Below are 17,523 nucleotides of genomic sequence, written 5' to 3' on the forward strand. Positions count from 1 at the left end.
AAGGACGGGATACAGAAGGGTAGGTTGACTGCATCTTTTAGACGATAGCCCTGCATAATCAGGGAATGGTTCTCCCATTACTGACAGCCACAATATAGCTGAGCAAGGACGCAATACCAATCAGATATAAACTACAGCTACACTTCCTGTAGCGCCCAATTGTCCACCACGCATGCGAAGTTTGGGATCTTCATGAAATATATTTGGACGAAGAGGCTACTCTTACTAAAAGGCGTACAATACCCTGGATATACATTCCACCGCTCTGCCTTGGGCATTTAATCTGACCCGAAGTTCAACACTATCACTTAGCTGTTAATGTTATTTTTGATTTTGTGTGTCACCCGATCTACACCCGCTACCTGCATTTTTTTAACTTCATCTTTCTTTTGCGTTGCCGCGTTCACTGCATCTAATCAACCAACACGAGAGGTTGCCTCTTAAAAAGACTACACAAGCAATTTGTTTCTACCCCTTCCTCAGATGTTACCACAGCGGTCTGATGCATCCCTTCACACGAATAAGCACGGGCAGTTTAGGACACTGTCCTCCCAGTGGCAATCAATGAACCTGCAACTCTGTTTGTCCCTGGAGGGTTTTTGTTCCTACGCAGTTGTTTGACTTGCTGGCCACATAACTGCAGCAACGCACGAATAAACGAATATACACCCACTAGGGTGACAGGGTAGCTGCGGTTGAAAACAAAGCACAAGCCAAAGCAACTCCTTAAGAACCGTTCACCCTTTGGGCGACAGTACAGTCGTTACAGCGTGTTGTCACTGTGTACACACATAATTTACGCATTTCCAGGCAAAAGTGCACTGCAGTTAGACGAACTGAAATGTGACACTGGCCATCGAAGTTCTCTACACGCCCGCCAGAAACGTCATTCAGAGGTGCTGACGTTGTTCGCCATCATACCACGGACTACACATTTGTATCCGAATGAATTCTAAAATGTATCGTGCACGTCACCAGCCCTGTTAAATTACAACGTTGCCACGCGGTGGAGCTACTGTATGGGAATGACGCGCTGCTTCCGTCTGCCCTCTGAGCTGCTTCTCCTTGACGACCATGCGCCACTTGTTTCGACTAGATGCTACTTGCATGTACACATTCTCATTCATTCGTTTTCTCACACTGCAGATGTGCAAAAGACCATCTCTTTTGTCTTTTTTTTATTATAAACACCCAGTTTCCCGTTTCTGTGCTCGCGCCTGACCCTTATCGCGGCACCAACCGTTCTACTTCTGACAAGCGCTTTTTCAGGCTTTCATTCTCTTCCCGTATAGCAGTCATCTCTTCCGTAAGCTTGCTGATTGCGTTCTGCATCTGGGCGAGTTTCGCGACCTTTTCAGCGGACTGTGTTTCGGTAGTCAGTTTCACAATCTCGTCCAGTGCTTCCACCTGTAACACATCACGCCAAACAGAGCAAAATAATAGGATGTGCCCCGAGAAAACAGTCAAGAAGAAATCTGATATTCACAGACAAAACAGGCAGAAGGTTTGTACGTTATCAATACCCAAGGGCTCACACGGAATCAGCGCGCCCATCCGATACCCAATCAAACAAGAAACGTTAACAACGGAAACGAACTTTGTACAGCTCTCTCCTCTCAGAGCTCACGCAGTAGCTAGTCCCTCACAATGAGGATCTCCCAATATCTTCAAATCGCTGAATAAATGTGTTCGGGACTCACTATCCACGATTCTATTGTTTACCTGGAGTCGAAGTGCGCTGAAGCTAACAAACGTCACCAACGGGGACAACCGGAAAACATCGCAGGTTGCCACCGAGCTGTTTGTACCCTCTTCACGAGCACCAAATGAATAAATGGCCCTCGTGCTCTGGATGACGGTCAGGTTGGACAGCTCCACGTTTGCCGGACTCAGCACAGACTGGACATTGATCGAGAACCAGCAGTTCGCCTGCATATCGTACGCGTACATGTCTGAGAAAAAAGGCAACAATATTGTAGCACAAATAGTAAGAGTACCAAAGTCGTCGAATGCCGCGACGTATAATGAAAATCAGGGTTTCAGTCTCCAAAAGCTTTGATAGATGGACGTTGGCACAGAGCGTATAGCTTCTACATCAAACTGCCCTATCCGTTATCAACGGCCACGACAGCATTTTCCGCTTTGCCGGAATGCAGGTGCTTCCCGCTCACTGCAACGTGATATTGCTACCCGTTTAGAACGGCACAGCCTCACCACCGAGCACGGAGTCCCTAAACCAGCCGTGATTTACGCCTCCGCAAACCAGCATCCAATGGTTGTCGAAAATACAAGAACCGTGCCTGAAGGAAGGCGCAAGCTGCACAGCCGCATAACCGTTCAGAAGTATCACTTAGCAAGTCGCTCTAGACATTGGTGTCTACACGAAACACCAGAAACACGTGTAGGAAAGTCACTCCATGATTCGTAAAGTGGAGGAAAATGCAGATGCATAGTTTCTCGTCGAGTTGGTCACATGTATACTGTAGGGAAGGCGATTTAGGTTAATCTGTACTCCAATAACGCATATTTCCACCACCGAGTGGTACAGGGTCTGTCCAACGAAGATACTTTCTATGACATGTAGTTTCTGTTGGCATCTTGTATTGACACGGAGATTGCCTTGCAAGCGCGACGAGTCAAAGGTGCGGCCTCTGCCAAGGGGCACTCCTATGACATTAAACACTTACTTGAATCGCGGTGGCGGAGCACTGCCAGCATAGTCAACAATCTGGTTCCATCGACAGGTAGATAAGGTGAAAATCCAAAGATCATTTGTTGCCGATCCAGTGCCTGCGTGTTACGCCCACAAAAGTGCAGAAACGCAGTGCAAGTTATAGAATGAGCGGCACCCCTGATATGCTGGACGAAACTGAACTCCAGGAGGAAGACGTGTAAATAGACAGGGTTCACCACCCATGCGACATCCTAGTTTAGGTACGTGTACGTCAGCAGAGGAGCCACTCGACGCCAGAAACTTCCTCGAGCCGATATCATTGCCGTCAACACCGCCAGAAGCAACCACAATCAGCTGGAGGGTTTACTTGTGGCTGCCCCGTGCGTCTCTGTGACTATGTTGATTTTGTCTCTTACCGGACACATCTCCGCCGAAGAAGTAGAAGCATGGAACTTTGTGTCGACTGTGTAGCCACATACATGCTGAATGACCTGTCCTAGCCGGCATCGCTATCGTCTCCGCAAGCTGTGTCCCGGGAGCAGCTCCTTTTGGAGACCGATACTGCACCTGGGTCCAATCTGCACCAGCAAACTGCCACATATCGTCCATCACCCGGTCGCCATCATAGCCTGACACAGGTAAGAGACACACGACCAAGAGTCTGGAATAAATGTGTCTATGCAAAGACGATGATATGACACTGTCCGTATGGCTTTGGCTCATCAGATAGAGACACGAATACATCAACTGCTACCATCCACCCTCTCCCCGAAACATCAATCCTTGCAATTGCGCTCTTCGAGTTCCACGAGATATTATTTGATGCTGTAGAAATATAGTTTTACTCTTTCGATGAAAACTGGTGCTAGGCCCATGCAATATTTTCCCCATTTTCTATGGTATACCTCCATGAATATACACTCGTCCGTCGTTGACCAAGGCCACGTGACCATGTCGTGCAGGCGGTTTGTGCTCAGTCTGAACAGCTGTCCATGTCCGCATTGGTGGGTCATACTTGTAAGTCGTGGACAACTGTTCACCATCATCGCAACCTCCGAAGAGAATCAGTTGCTCTCGGTCTGAGGAACAACACACACGTGGACGACCGAGTCGCGTCGACTCTGCTCATGTGATTTGTAATAGCAGCAGCGCCACTTCAGCGGATCAACGCTGTTTCTTCAAAGTTCTGCTGAGATATTGCACAATGACAGCATCACTGAGGAGCAGCGGCCTGTGGTGTGTCCCTGTTTCTTCACCAGAACACCCCTCAAGCTAGCCAACCCGGAAAGCCCAAGGTGGGTTTTTTGACGAAAGATACGGCCAGGTGTCACGCGGGCAGCACACTCCACACTTCTTTGTAAATAGTCTCCGATGCCATAATCTGATACTTGACGTACATGCACTCAAGCAAAAGACCGAACAATCTGATATACAAAGTGAACTAACAAGATTGACCCACTTGTTCCACTTGCCACGCAGGGAACAATCGTACAGAACGATCGAGCAGATGGAATGTCGCCTTGGGCCTGTTGCGAAAACACAGCAGATGGACGTGTAATACGCCGATCACCCCCGATGCTTGTTTCCAGCACAACAACGAGCAAATTTGGAGCGAGACACTGAAACGTACGGCTACTTTACACAAAACGGACGACACTTCAAAATCACCAAAAAAACCTGAAAATCGTCACCTAAGGTTTGGAAAAAGGTAGTGTCCCACCTGTAGACAGCCTTTGCCCAGTCACTTTCGTTTCAAGTTCTGAAACGGTGTCTAACAAGTCTGAAGCTCTGTATATTTTGCCACGAACGGACCACCCAACCGAGCGTATTCCCTCTAATGCGTCAGGTCTCCTTTAACACACATCCCAGGGAATCGTATCTGCCAGAACTTCCCGCTTGAAAATACAGGGCTTTTCGCTTCAAAATCGGCTACGAAAAAACCATGACGGCGGTACGTTGCAGGGTAAAAACGCTCCGGAGATGTTATTTCACTTCGCCTCCAAAGATGGGAACACGATGGCAACTGCGGACAACAAAGAGCTCACCTTGATAGGTTCAAAAACATTTAGTCCCGGCACATATCGCAAAAAGTCGTTTGTGACCGTTTGTTTGTGATCCACTCCACCAAAAATGAGTATGTCCCCGCCCGAAGCGACGCATACATGTCCCACTCGAGGTAGGAAGCATCTGGAGTCATGAATAATTTGTGTGAGTTGAAAAGAAGGGGGAGAAAAGAAGCCTGTGCTCGTGGAATTTGCCGCAGTTGCCATGTCGTCGGCTGCAGGGACGATACCCTGCATCTGCAAACCACGAGAATATTCCCGCTTGAATTTTGTGTTGATCGTGTTGATCATTTTACTCGTACGGCGTTGAACCTCTTTCCCTACTCGGCTAAGCTTTCGAGCACCACCTCCTGTGCCTCCACGAAGGGCCGCTCTCTCAGCCGTCTCATCTCCAGATGTCTCGTCGCTGTCCCCATCACCTGCCGCCAATGTAGTATTCGTCTCATCCGTGATTTTCGAGCCTTCTGCGTTCGACTTTCTAGAGGGTCCGTCTTCCGACGGAGAACCGGCCTTTGTTACCATGTTTCGTGTCGAACTAGAAACTCCTAGAGATACGTCAGCCTGTGGATTTCAGACACACTCCCTCCTTTCCAGCGTTACTTTGTCCCGCTTGAATGTCGGCCTCGACCGATGCATCGAGTACAGCGTTTTCACTTCCTCAGCAGCAGTGCAGTGCGTACACAGTAAGCACAGCGGGAACGCCGAGAAAACGAGAGTCACGAACGGCACCAAGAATTGCACGGAATGCGTGCCACTCCTCGTAAGTATGTCTAGATTATGCCAGTTTGCAGTGCAGCCGACTAGAAAGGACTTCAAAAAAGGAAGTGTCCTTTATGGACGAGAAACAACTCCGACGATCTACTCATCAGGATGAAGACGTTTTATGAGCGCCGATGCAGTTCCGCTTGGAGTTTTGTTAAACACAGAGATTCACAAAAAACGTTCAGTGGCACTAAGGAAAACAACTTTGGAAGTGTTTCTACGTACGCTGGGACCGACGAACAAACCATATCGCGAGACGCTGGTGGAATGTGGCAAAACAAAGCATCCTGTCACATCGACTTCCAGCAGAAGTGCAGCGGCGTGAATCAGACAGTGCGGCGGACAGGAGCGTTATCCAAAACTGCTCTGCTTAGACATGAGACGTTCCGTCGCCAGTTCTCACCAAAATGGAACCGCCAAGGGTTACGACGGCGTCAGACTTGAACCGGAGAAAGGGAACGTGGCAAGGCAATCAGGACCAAGCAGAAAGGGCACCGACGCTGAAAATGGAACTACAACATGCTTCCGGTATGACAACAACGCGCACCTAGAGGGTGCCTTTTGAACTCAAGAACTGGGCGCGACAGACGATCTGAAGCCAAAATAGAGACCCCACTCCCACAATCTAGTTTCCGCAAGGCAAACTTAACTAATGAATCAACTGTCCGCATGTCCCTGTTTCGATCGCTCCCGGGAACTCCAGAAAAAGTCGCTTTAGAAAGGGAACCGGCCCCCTACACGATTCAAAAAAGTCATTTGGCAGACATGTACTGAATCCGAGAAAGCAGCGACTCTGATCTCTGACCGCTGACGTGTGTAAAACAGATCTTCGACGACGCAACGAAGGCACTGTGAAACCGTTGCAGTCGGGCACACATGCACCACAACTCTCACACGCGCTATGTCGAAAACATAAAAAGCCAGCATCTGCTTTTCCAGTGGACGGCGACGGCAATTCCGACGCCGTGAGTTTGGAGAAGCCAGTAATTTTTGTTTCCGCAGACGATGAGGACTGATACGATCGTGAGACTTTGAACTGGCAGCGAAGGCACGATGCCTCGTCCGGCAACGAAGTGTCAAAATGGCACGTGGTGGATGGAGGGAGGACTCGATAAACACGCACAAAAAATTACAGCGGGGAGCAAGAGCAGCAATGAAAAACTAACGCGCAACAAGCAGTAGTGAAAGCCATCGGAGAAAATAAGTTTGCTACGACTAGACAGGAAGGTCCCGCTGTGCTGCGGCGTGGGAGCTGCTGGACAAACAGCTACATAAAATTCAAGAAGAGGGCACACCACAGGCTCGCGAATCTGGAACAGCATCCCAGATCCAGCAGAACGAGGACATAAACAGAGTGTACCTGTACCAGGCCAAAAAAGCATTTCCACTCGTGAAATCGTTGGTTTATCAACGGCGGAACACTTTCCCTGTTGCCCACCTTGCACCGCCGGAGCAACCGTCTACACCCTGTGCTACTTAAATGGAAACTAAGGAGCGGCACATACTGCATGTTCACCTCCTTAGCTGTCGGCAGCCCGAGACTACGAAAAAAAAGCGTGGCCGCAACAAACAGACTCAACAGGCGTACTTACATATCGCCCGCCCAGTCAGGCCGCTCGCAAAGCGCGAAGGGCTGAAGCCGGCAACGAGCTCGCTGAAGTGCTCACCCACGCACTGTGAATCACGCCGTTGCTCGTTGCTGAGTGCGCGCTGTGACGCTCTCTTCGTTTAAATGCCGAAACTCGGGATTCCTGCCTGCGTGTGCGAGCAAGGAAGTGATCATTTGCATTGATTTTCTCAAGGCAAGAGTCCTAACAAGCTCACCAACCCTTCCTGGAAGAACACTGAGCTGTGATTTCTTTCTGTTTCCCTTGGGGTGACCAGCCGCCCGCCGCGCATGTACAAAGCGCGGACAGCACAGCAGCGTCATGTGACACCCCTCGAGTGGAACCAGGCCGAAGTCTCCTCTGAGCCTGAGCGAGGCTGCAAGCTTCTACCAGGTTTGACTCGTGAGCATTCAGTGAAAGTGAACTGACCAATCTGAGTATGCCGCAGCGACTAGTTAGCCTAGGTGAAGGGCATACACGTGAATGATCTAAAAAGTGCCACGGAGCCGCCACTATGCCTAGCTCGATCATGCGAGGGACAGCCGCGTTTGTCTTCCACATCGCGCAGCGGATCCACAGAGCGCCCTCGTACGCGCCTACCCGCCGCCGACATGAGTAGCCAGGAGGGCGCGAATTCGACCGTGTTACCACGCGAAGAGCGAAACCAATACGAAGGGTTCTGTCTGGCAAGATAGGGCCCTACGCGGCTAGAGGCAGGCCACAAAGAATGCACTTTTCAACTAGTCAATCCCACAAAACCAGTTTCACGTTTACTGCCGTGACATGTGCTTGGGAACACCGAATAGTCTGAGCTGACACTTTATGGAAATCCGTCCCCCCACGACACTCATACCCGGATCGGGGCCCTGGCTCTCCTGCACGGTCGATTGCCCGGGGTCAACTCCGATGGCGACCGGAAATCACAGGCGCAGCGCCGTTGTTTGAAGGAACAAGTAAATGACACAATTCCTGTGATGGTGTCGTACAAATAGTACTATCAATGCATCTTGGATGCAGACGTGTTCTTTCTCGTTTTTTTTTCTGTACGGGTTCTTTCCAATACCCCAGCACTCGACCGGGCCAATCGTTTTCTGTGTGCCTGGAGGCTTGTCGACGGGTTCTAATGAAATCCCCATGCCTGACCGAGTTGCGTCAGGAGGCTCCACTCATTCGTTTTTTTGAGTTACAGGAGACCATCTAGCTTGCCCTCTGATGCCGTTTCAGTGCGTGGCCATCTTACGGGCTTCAGCAGCACCCTTTCGTGGCTCATGAGCATGTAGGTATCGCACTCTACCTATCAAAGATCCGTCGACGTTCATGGCTTTGATCAACCCGAGATGATATTCCACCTCACTCTGCATTCAGCCCCTCGGGAAACTCTCTGTTACGTTGGCATGACCCCCTTCATTCTCACTATATTCGCTGAAAGTTCGCTGTCAGCTTCCCTTTGTTTTGACGTGAAAAGGCGAGGTACCACGGCGAGGTGAACGAACCTTGCTTCGGCCTTCAGGAAAAGTTCCGTTCCAACGACAGGAAAATCCTAGCGATTTTCCATTGAAGACGTCCGTGTTTGTCGTGCCTCTTCAAGCTGTTGGAGTTCGTCGACCGCCAGAGTATCCGGTCCCTTTCTGGACCCAGGGGGCTTCCCTGTAGAGACACACGATAAAGACAAGTTGCTGTAGACCAAGGCAAAATCGGAATAAGCCATTGCGAAGTGAGGCTTTCATCGCTGCAACATCCGGCAAGACGTGCTGCGAGCTCGTGCAGAGGAGTCAAATTCTGTAGAGTTTTGGGACCTCAGCTCGTCGAAGGGGCATCCGCGGTACGCTGAAGAACAACGGAGCTGCCGGCATTACGATACGATTTAGCTGGTAGACTGTTACCCCCAGCGTTACAGCATCATCGTTGTTCAGTCCTTTCCGACTTAGGACCGTTCTCTCAACGGGGATGGGCGACGGTGCACATCACCGCGCAGCCGAGACGTGCAACCGTATCGCTTTACTGAGTCTCTCGTGTTTCAACAAAAGTATTTGTGTGTTCGGAGTATCCCCTACAAAGCATCTGCGATGAGAGTGTCTCTTTGACTCTAAAAAAGCGAGTTGAGGCCAAAAATATTCGCTCTGGTTCCACGTGGATTACACAAGACATTGAGTGTCTGAACCGCTTCTTCTGGGTGCAATCCACTATTCCCTGTACACCGCGGCCGTAGCCAATTGTGACCTGAAGAACGATGTACAAGTGTGATGCGTTGACAGGCTGATTTTTTCCATTTTGAAGATCAAGAGTGCCAAAACATGGCAAGCATCCTCATGCGTATCCCGACAACTATTATCGGTCACGCTCGCATATTCCTCTGTCGGTGTTTCGGGATCACTTTCGGCAGCCGCTGGAGGATTAGCGCACTGGAGATTTCACGAAGTGTATACTTGCTGGTATCGAGCTCTTGTTTGCTTTTTCGGTGGCTTTATCGGCGGAGGATCGTTCAGGCTCTAAGTCAATACAGTCTCATCTGGAGGTCGAGCATGCCGCGTTAAACCTGTGCCTGACTGGAATTGAATTCCTACCGATACTGTAAAGGACCAACCGTGTTTTGCTTTGCATTCGAGTTTTGTCGATACTGTACATAGTTAGAAGGCATATACTCGATTATTGAATTCCTGGCATTGTCCCTACCACAGGTATGTTACTACATCATCAAGGAAACCATTCCAAATAACCGTCCTCTACAAAGAGACGTGGTCCACTCGCTGCACTGGCTTCCATGAAACAACGCGGATACGTGGAGAGACAAGACAAACATGAAAATGGCGGGCCTCACCAGGTCCTGTGGTCCCCCCCCAGATGGGGATTTAGTTAATGCCCATCATGCTCGGGATCGGTTCTCGTGGGCGAACCGGAACAATCCTGATGCCAGACTCCCGAGAGACTATTCCACCCAGACGGTGGAGGCATCCACCTCAGAAGGAGCAAACTCATCCGATGGCAGGCGCGACGACGAATCAAAAGCCACGACTCCCACGAACAAACGTGTAAACTGGGAACATCCGTATCTCGGTCCAGACGGTGTCACGTACATGCCCTCGATCAGTGACGGTAAGGGAATACTGAAGCGATCTGACCGGTAATCCTGGACATGTGCTTGATGCAAAAGTTAGGTCACCATGAAAGATGTATCAGCGAAAACTGTTTTGTGTGACTGTTACAAAAATGCCCAGTCACACGTCTGCTGACTTCTAACGGTATGTTTGCAGCGTCCAACCCCAGAGCCACGATGATCGTCAGTCATAGTGCTGCTCATCCTTCCTACGGTCCAGATCCGCTGCTGCTCAAGCCAGAAGACATCGGATTCCTAAAGCAAGCTGTCACGTCGTTATATGCGGACCAAGTAGGAAACACGCTTTGGTGGGTTAGAGTTGATTCCGTTCGCGGTTTCGGGCTACGCATTTAGACGTTCGCTCCCTTTACTGCAAACCGTCGCTCATCTCCTGTTCTGGCTGTCGGGCAACGACCCGTGGTGTCGTCATAGAATCCTCGACGTGATCGTTTGTCAACTGCGTAGACGAGTAGACTACGAACTTCAAGTTGCCCTTATGCACTGGCAAATGCTTCTTGTCTTGTCGCATGTGGGCGAGCTGTGTTTATTGTGAAGTCGTACTTAGTATCATGTGCCTCAATTCTGTAGCAGAACGTCGCCGTTTCGGACCATCTGTCGTTTGTTTCTGTGCTTGCAACGAAATACAGATTAGGCCGTATCAGAGTGAGGTGGTGAGACGCCTCAAGCTCTTGGAACCGAGCACCCTGGTCACGAAGAATGCCTTACACTTCTTCCGCATTCTTACAGATACTTTCATTGTGGAAAAGACAAATCATTCGCGCATGGTTGTGTACCTCAAGGAAAAGCCAGCGTGGTAGGTTTTTCACCTTTTGTCTCTCGATTTCCTGCAAAATGTCGATACTGTGAAGGGAGGCTCCACCATTATTGTTGCAGGCGATGTGACGTTTCTCCAGTTGACCCAAACAGCAGTTTCGTTAAACGGTGAGCTTTGTCACATCTGCTGTCAAAGTGATAGATAATATATAGGCAACTTCTGACTCTAGCATCCAGTGGGATGTGTCGTTCCACAGTGTACTTCGGGGCCGGGATGTAGTTTCTGTTTCCCTTTCATCTGTGTTTGCATTTCTGAAATGATGGTTGTTCGATTTCCGGTGTGGACTCGCAGGTTCGAGGGATGGATCGATCCAAAAAGTGAAGAGGACCCTTATCCGCAGCCTGTTTGGAGAGAGCTTGAGCAGTATCTGACCGTTCTCTCCCTGGTTGCGACCATTCTGCATGAACTGAACGACCCTAAAATTGTGTTACCTCCATATTCTAGCGAGGAAACCTCCAACGTGGATGACTCCAGTCATTGCGAAAATCTTCCGACTTCGTCTTTAGCCATGGTGCCTTTCACGGCAAATTTGTTCCGGAAGCTCCGTAAATTGTTGCGACAGGCCAGGCAACAGGATCAAGGCCAGTGCTTCGTGGCCGCGTCTGACGGTGCTACGAAGCTGTCCACAGAGGCTCTCGAAGAGCAGACACGACCCTTACCTCTGGCCATAGGTAGTCGCAGTGCATATCTCGAGAAAGCATGTCAACAAGCACGCCTCACAAGGCCTCCTCTGTCTGCCGAATCTGATATGCAAGCTGGTTCTCCAACGCGGACGCCTGACGCTACTCCCACCCATTCCCCTGCGGAGGGTTTCTGCAGTTCCCCACCTTCCTCCCCGTTGTCCCAGAAGCAGCAGGATGTAGAGTTGGCGCCTCCAGTCACCGCAATATTTTCTTCGTCGCCGAAATTCTTCTTAACTTTGGCAGTCGCTGCCGACGAAACTGTCCGGTTTGTCACAGGCTCTGAGTCACTATCGTACTCACCATATTCTGATATGCTTCCTTCCGTTGGTGGTAAACGTAACCCTCTCAATGATATGTTGGTCAATCACGAGGCCCGCCAGGAAGAGGTTTGCTCACAAGTCGAAGAGAGTCGGAGTTCCACACTCGACAAGGAACCAGCTGGACCCTCGGAAAGTCAAATCAAGCCCAAACTACCCCTTTTAACCGATCGTCAGGTCAGACAGGAACAAGGAATTAGTGTCCTAATCCAGAGTGTCTTGTTGGAGGCGTGCCATTCTTGGACACAGACGGACGAAGTCGAATCTGCATGTCAGCATCACGGAGACGCGAACCGAAGCAGTACAAGCAGCTTTCATCGTGAAAAAGAGAACGAATACGAATCACTGGAAGCCGGCAAACAGAAAGTGGAAGCAAAACGCGTTGCAACTGTACCGAAACATGAAGACACTGAATCTGAAAGGAATGCAGCTCCAACAATCCAGCGGATGAAACCGAAGCCAGCGCAGACACCGTCAACGGCGCCTGTGGTTTCGACTTTTCCTGTTGGCACTGAGAAGTCAGAAACCTGGAGAATCGAAGTGACTCAAACGTCGACAGATGCCACACTGGAAGGAGGGTCAAAAGAGCACTTTGATGAGCACCTCTCAAGGCCATTTGAATCTCTTAATGTCCACCACGTTGACCGGGCCGGTCAACGCCATACAGTAGGGATGCGTTCGGGCTGCGGAGAGCTTGAACGGGCACCAACTTCTCTCAGTTCCCCCTGTTCTACGCCTGCCTCCCCCATGAGCAAAACTCCCGTGGCGGGACTGCGGAGCGTCGCTGCACCTCAACCCAACTGCCGGGACCTTTCCAGTGCAACCGCTGCTGCTCTTCCACTAGCACGCGCTGTTGCCCTCCGCGTTCGAGCAGCCCTTGCTAAGGGCATCACGCCAGACCACTTCGGAGGGGGTCGCTACGGATGTGCTCTGTCACTAAAACGGCATGGACCTGTCAGTGTCAGGTGAGAACCCTATAGATGTGTGTCTAGCGCACGGATTCCAGAGGACAGGCACGTCATCTTTTGGCTCAAGAAGGGGAACCCCTGGTGCGTACGTGTGTTTGCGTGGCCGTTTTGCGCAGGTCATTCACTCTCGGCTGCCTCTGCCACTTAGTTCAGCTTTCTGTTAGCCGTTCCTTCCTTCACTACGTTGGAGGTCTTCTTCAGCCCTGCGGTTCTGGTTTCTCACCAACTTCCCTTCACCCCCGTCCAAATGGAGAGTCTCTTGCGCAGCACGCCACAGTGGCAGCCATTGCCGCTGCAGCCCTTGCCTACCTGGAGCTGCTGCTCCAAGGAGAAGTTCCGCAGGGAATCGAAGGATTAGAGGGTGGAGAGGAAAGCGATCTTGCAGGCTCGACTCTGCCACCGTATTTGCGCCTCGGAGAGGAGATTCACGGAAATCAGCCACCATTCAATCACGGACATGCATGGGCCAAGGATGATTCAGCTGAATCCCAAACCCGCTCGGCGCGAACCAAAGGACTCACCAAAATAAAGACGTGAGCTGCGATGCTATTGGGAGACACCAGCAACGTCGTGCAGTTCAGATTGCAACGATTGTCTGTGTTTACGCCTACGGAGACTTGGCAAGAACTGGGAAGTTCATGTGGAAGCGCGATTCACACAATGACCAGTTCGCCAACTGGCCGCCTGCGAACTAGTCAGGAAGTGTGCACGTCACACTCATGGCCAGAGAACGAGGGGGCGGGACGCTGAACAATCAGGGTCTGCTGTGGAGGGCCGGACTGTGTCGTGATGAGACGATGAGGCAGCATTCATAGATAGACGTGATAGAGGAACGACGCTGCGGTCATGTTCGTGAACGCCTCGAATACCACACCCGCCTCATTGGACGTGCACAAGGTCAATGTGTGTCAGCCAGTGTCAGCTGGAGTCATCTAGATGTGTCTTTCATGCTGCATGATGTGTGGATTCGCGTGCGCTGTGTTTTGCCTATGCAGAATGGCTGAGCTCCGGCGTCTGATAACCAACGTGCTTGCGTGCAACCAGCGCGCTGTCTTACTTTCTCAACTACGTGGCAAACTGGTCGACATGTACGTGATAGTTCTGAGAAGAGGCAGACCCATGAGATATTGATAACCTGTCACTTAAGATATCGTCGTTTTGTTTCTTCGCTGAACGTTGCTGTGTTTGCGGTACTTTACTGTCTGGATGGCAGACGACTGTCATCGCTGCAAGTTCAGTGTCTTAGTGCCGTTGGTAGCCTCGCGTGATGCCGAAGTTGCAGACTCACATTCATGATGGCAGTGAACGTTGTGTGACAGACACTGTGGATCAGGCATCCACTGTTCTCGAGGACGAGAATTATTTTACGATGATTGTGTGGTCGTGCCGTGGCTCTAGTTCTTGTATACAGTCATGTTAGCGAACTTGTGGAGTTATCTAAAACGTCTTGATCTTTCTGGCGTGACAGGCTTCTCCCATAGGCCTGATTTCGAAATGGCAGAAGTAGAATAACAGTTTGAAAAGTTGAGCCTGTGTCCACGACATGAGGACTACATAACTGAGGAAGCTCTACTTTAGGTGAACTTGATAGTCTTGCAAGCTCCTGTCTGAAATACGATGTACGGGGTAGGCTACGTGACTGCGGTTCGCCGTCTGTGGCCTGCTGCGTTGCCTCTGATCACCCAGGTATGGTGCCACCCTAACGCCGTCGACATTCCACTACTACAAGCTGTCAGACCTTTTACTTTGCGAGCTGGGCGACATCTGTTCCATCTGGTGGTAAGTCATTCTCTAGTGAATACCGTTGCCTTGGCCTGCTTCATTCTCTATCGCACTCCAAGGCCTAATTGGCATGTGTTAAAGCTCTATGATTGGTCAAAGCTCTTTGTTAGCACGGGAGGGAGGGAGTCGGTTTTCTCTGCATGCCTGCACTCAGCGTCAGATTTTGGTGTGCCCAGGACTGGTAACAAATCAGCTGGCACTCGACGAGCAAAAGACACGGTGGATGGTTGTAGCCGAAGTATGAACCGACTCCTTCATTTTTGCATAGCAGGGGGCCCAACCTGGGCTTGCGGGTGTTATCAGGTAGCTCGACTGATTTGATTCTGGAGGTGCATCTATCATCATGCGTTCCACTATTAGTTGTCGGATGCGCATGCGATTGTATGCGTTGTTCTCTGCAGTCACGGCGATCGCCAACTCGTTGTTCATGATGCAGCGTATCAGCCAGATCCTTCATCGTGTTCCCCGGGACAGCGTCCGACAAAAATAACCGCGTTCTCGTTAAGTCGTCCACCCTCGCTGCCATCAGGGTTGCATCATAACGCAAGTTCTCCTCACCGACAACAACTCTACCAGGGTCGGGAACGAGGACTCGGCGGCTTAGGTGATCAACGCTTTAAATTGTGCAGTTCCCACCCTGCATTGCCGTCATTGGTGTCGGTATCCTCTGGCACGCAACAAGACGGCAGCACGATTTCCGAGGTGAACGAAGCACTGAGAAGATTGAGAGAGACACGACAGCAAAGCCGTGGCGACATGGGGCGCAGGTTGAGCCCGGGTGACCGTCGGCATCCTTTTCCTGATAGGTATTCTGCACAAGGGCGGCACGTATACAGTGGAGAGAGCCCCAGTCGACTGGATGTTCCCACGCTACCACGACTTTCTCTCCCACGCCCAAGGCTTCAGTATGACAACCAGGTGCGCGAGGACATGCCAACTGCAAGTCTTGCTTCCGATGCCCCGAAATACGAAGAGGCACTAGCAGGTGATCTTCTCCATATGCAGCTGCTTCAGCTGCAACAGCAGCACTTGGGGCCTGACATGAACGAGCACGAGCCAGCTCAGCCGCTGTCGGTGTTATCCCGGTCTTCCCGCTTTCTGAGTCCCTCCTCTCCTTGCCTATTTCCTCCTCACCTTCCGAAGCAAGTGCCGGAGAAGGGGGCGTCGGCTTCAGCAGGTTTCCTTTCGTCGTATGCGTCGACGCAAAATCGTGACTGTGCAGGTTCAGATCGTATCTTCGTACCAGACGGGAATTCCGGGACAGTGCAGGAGTTGCCCGGCCACAGCGTCACGACTGATCACGAATCCCCTGCAACGCAGTCTCTGCTCTCTGCTTCCTTACTTCTACTCGATGGGCTGGCAGGGCTGATGCGTGAGGCCTCGAGCGAGCTTGAAGATAATGGGGCAAAGTTCGACATCCCAGACACCAGGGTGCGGGCCGAAGTGACAGCAAGCTTGCCGCAGCTGCATGCGCGGTGTCACGAGCTTGAGAGTCCGACGAGGCACGTCCAGTCACGGAGCTACACGGCGCTTCCTCTTTCCCCAAGTCTGAGACCAATAGTTGCTCCACCAGAGAACATTCAGTGTCGCTGGAATTCCAATCTGTCCAATGATTTCGACGGCAGTGTCGGGCGCGCTGCGAGCCAACCGGCATTGTGGAGCCAGTATGACTTCGATAGGAGTGACATCCTTCTGCCTGCACTGGGAGCTGAAGAGGACGCTAAATGTAGGTTCGCAAACGAGAGCCCGTCGCGCACGTTGCGAAGTTCAGGTGGCGCTGATCCAAGTATGCCTTGGTCTGCATCATATCCTCCTGAGGACTCTGATGTGGATCAGTTCGACTTCAACGCAACGAAGACATCTTACTGTCTCCATTTGCCTCCCCGACGACCCGGCGATGAGCTTGCTACTAGTAACGTGCAGCAGCACTTTGCGTAGCTCTGTCAGCGCGGCTCCATTTTTGGTGAATTAAGAATGCAAGTACAGAGCGCCTGGACGTGAAGGCTTGCATACTAACGTGTTGATATCGGTCGCACTCTGACGATTGCATTTGCCGTTACATGTCGGACGCCAGGTGGTGGCACACACGTCTCCGCGAAGAGGACTATGGACATACTCACCACAGGAGGGTATCGTCGACTTTAGGGGGACCGCGGACTCGTGGGTGAAGACACTCCGGAGTTGTGTTGTGCGAATGTTCTTATTCCATTTCGCATACCCGCTGTACCCCTCGGGCAAATGACTGAAACCGAAAACGAAGAATTCTGACCTGTTTCAAAACGCCGATAGGCTCTTGTGCAGGCCACGCTTTTTGTTTCTGGGTCCAGCGTCTACAACCGGATCTCGGGTGGTGTATGGGAAAGTAGACGACTCACTGCATGAGCCGTTTCTTCTTGCGATGTTGTGCGGAAAGGTCAGTAATAGCGGATCTCTGATGCTTCCCAGAGTGTAATGCACCTAAACCAAAACGTCATCTGGCGCCAATTTTGAAATACAGCAATTCAATGGTTACCTCGCTACAATGGAGTGTACACTGTTCTTTGTTGAAATTGGCTAGTCAAGTATATGACTGGCTATCTGACTCCGCCCCACTGGATATCACGTTCGAAGAAGTTCTGTAATTGGTAAGGGAGCCCCCTGTGTCACTGTCAGGTCAGGCGTGCTCTTGAGTCCCGTTTTCAAAGGTTAAGTGTGGCAGACGGTGAACGTCGGATTTCGCCCCTGCGCTCATTTGTCCC

The 17,523-nt window shown here is 51.0% G+C and overlaps 2 protein-coding genes across 2 annotated transcripts; one reads left to right on the top strand and one right to left on the bottom strand.

The window, feature by feature from the left end:
• Positions 1-1,224: 1,224 nt before the first annotated feature.
• TGME49_203810 (kelch repeat-containing protein) lies at positions 1,225-5,606 on the bottom strand (the record flags this gene model as incomplete). Its single annotated transcript, XM_002367622.1, has 8 exons — positions 4,720-5,606; positions 4,134-4,200; positions 3,580-3,753; positions 3,091-3,303; positions 2,688-2,790; positions 2,215-2,300; positions 1,723-1,952; positions 1,225-1,407 (listed from the first exon to the last, which is right to left on the bottom strand). The coding sequence occupies exons 1-8, from the start codon at positions 5,257-5,259 to the stop codon at positions 1,225-1,227; spliced, it is 1,596 nt and encodes a 531-aa protein (XP_002367663.1). The 5' UTR covers positions 5,260-5,606.
• A 4,086-nt stretch (positions 5,607-9,692) lies between these two features.
• On the top strand, positions 9,693-17,254 carry TGME49_203800 (hypothetical protein). The gene is made up of 8 exons (XM_018779271.1): positions 9,693-10,199; positions 10,358-10,491; positions 10,848-11,014; positions 11,327-13,000; positions 13,120-13,536; positions 13,999-14,091; positions 14,690-14,782; positions 15,187-17,254. Exons 1-8 carry the CDS (start codon positions 9,905-9,907, stop codon positions 16,721-16,723), a joined length of 4,410 nt encoding a protein of 1,469 aa, XP_018637337.1. The 5' UTR covers positions 9,693-9,904; the 3' UTR covers positions 16,724-17,254.
• The last annotated feature ends 269 nt before the right edge of the window (positions 17,255-17,523 follow it).

The sequence above is a fragment of the Toxoplasma gondii genome, chromosome VIIa (genome assembly GCF_000006565.2).
Source record: "Toxoplasma gondii ME49 chromosome VIIa, whole genome shotgun sequence".
Lineage (NCBI taxonomy): Eukaryota > Apicomplexa > Conoidasida > Eucoccidiorida > Sarcocystidae > Toxoplasma > Toxoplasma gondii.

What these genes read in the sequence shown, in the direction of transcription:
- TGME49_203800 (XM_018779271.1), top strand. Translation starts at nt 9,905, where the DNA reads ATGAAAATGGCGGGCCTCACCAGGTCCTGTGGTCCCCCCCCAGATGGG. An exon ending in CTCAAGGAAAAGCCAGCGTG is followed by an intron (nt 11,015 to 11,326) that starts GTAGGTTTTTCA and finishes GTGGACTCGCAG; the next exon opens with GTTCGAGGGATGGATCGATC. An exon ending in GACATCTGTTCCATCTGGTG is followed by an intron (nt 14,783 to 15,186) that starts GTAAGTCATTCT and finishes TGTTCTCTGCAG; the next exon opens with TCACGGCGATCGCCAACTCG.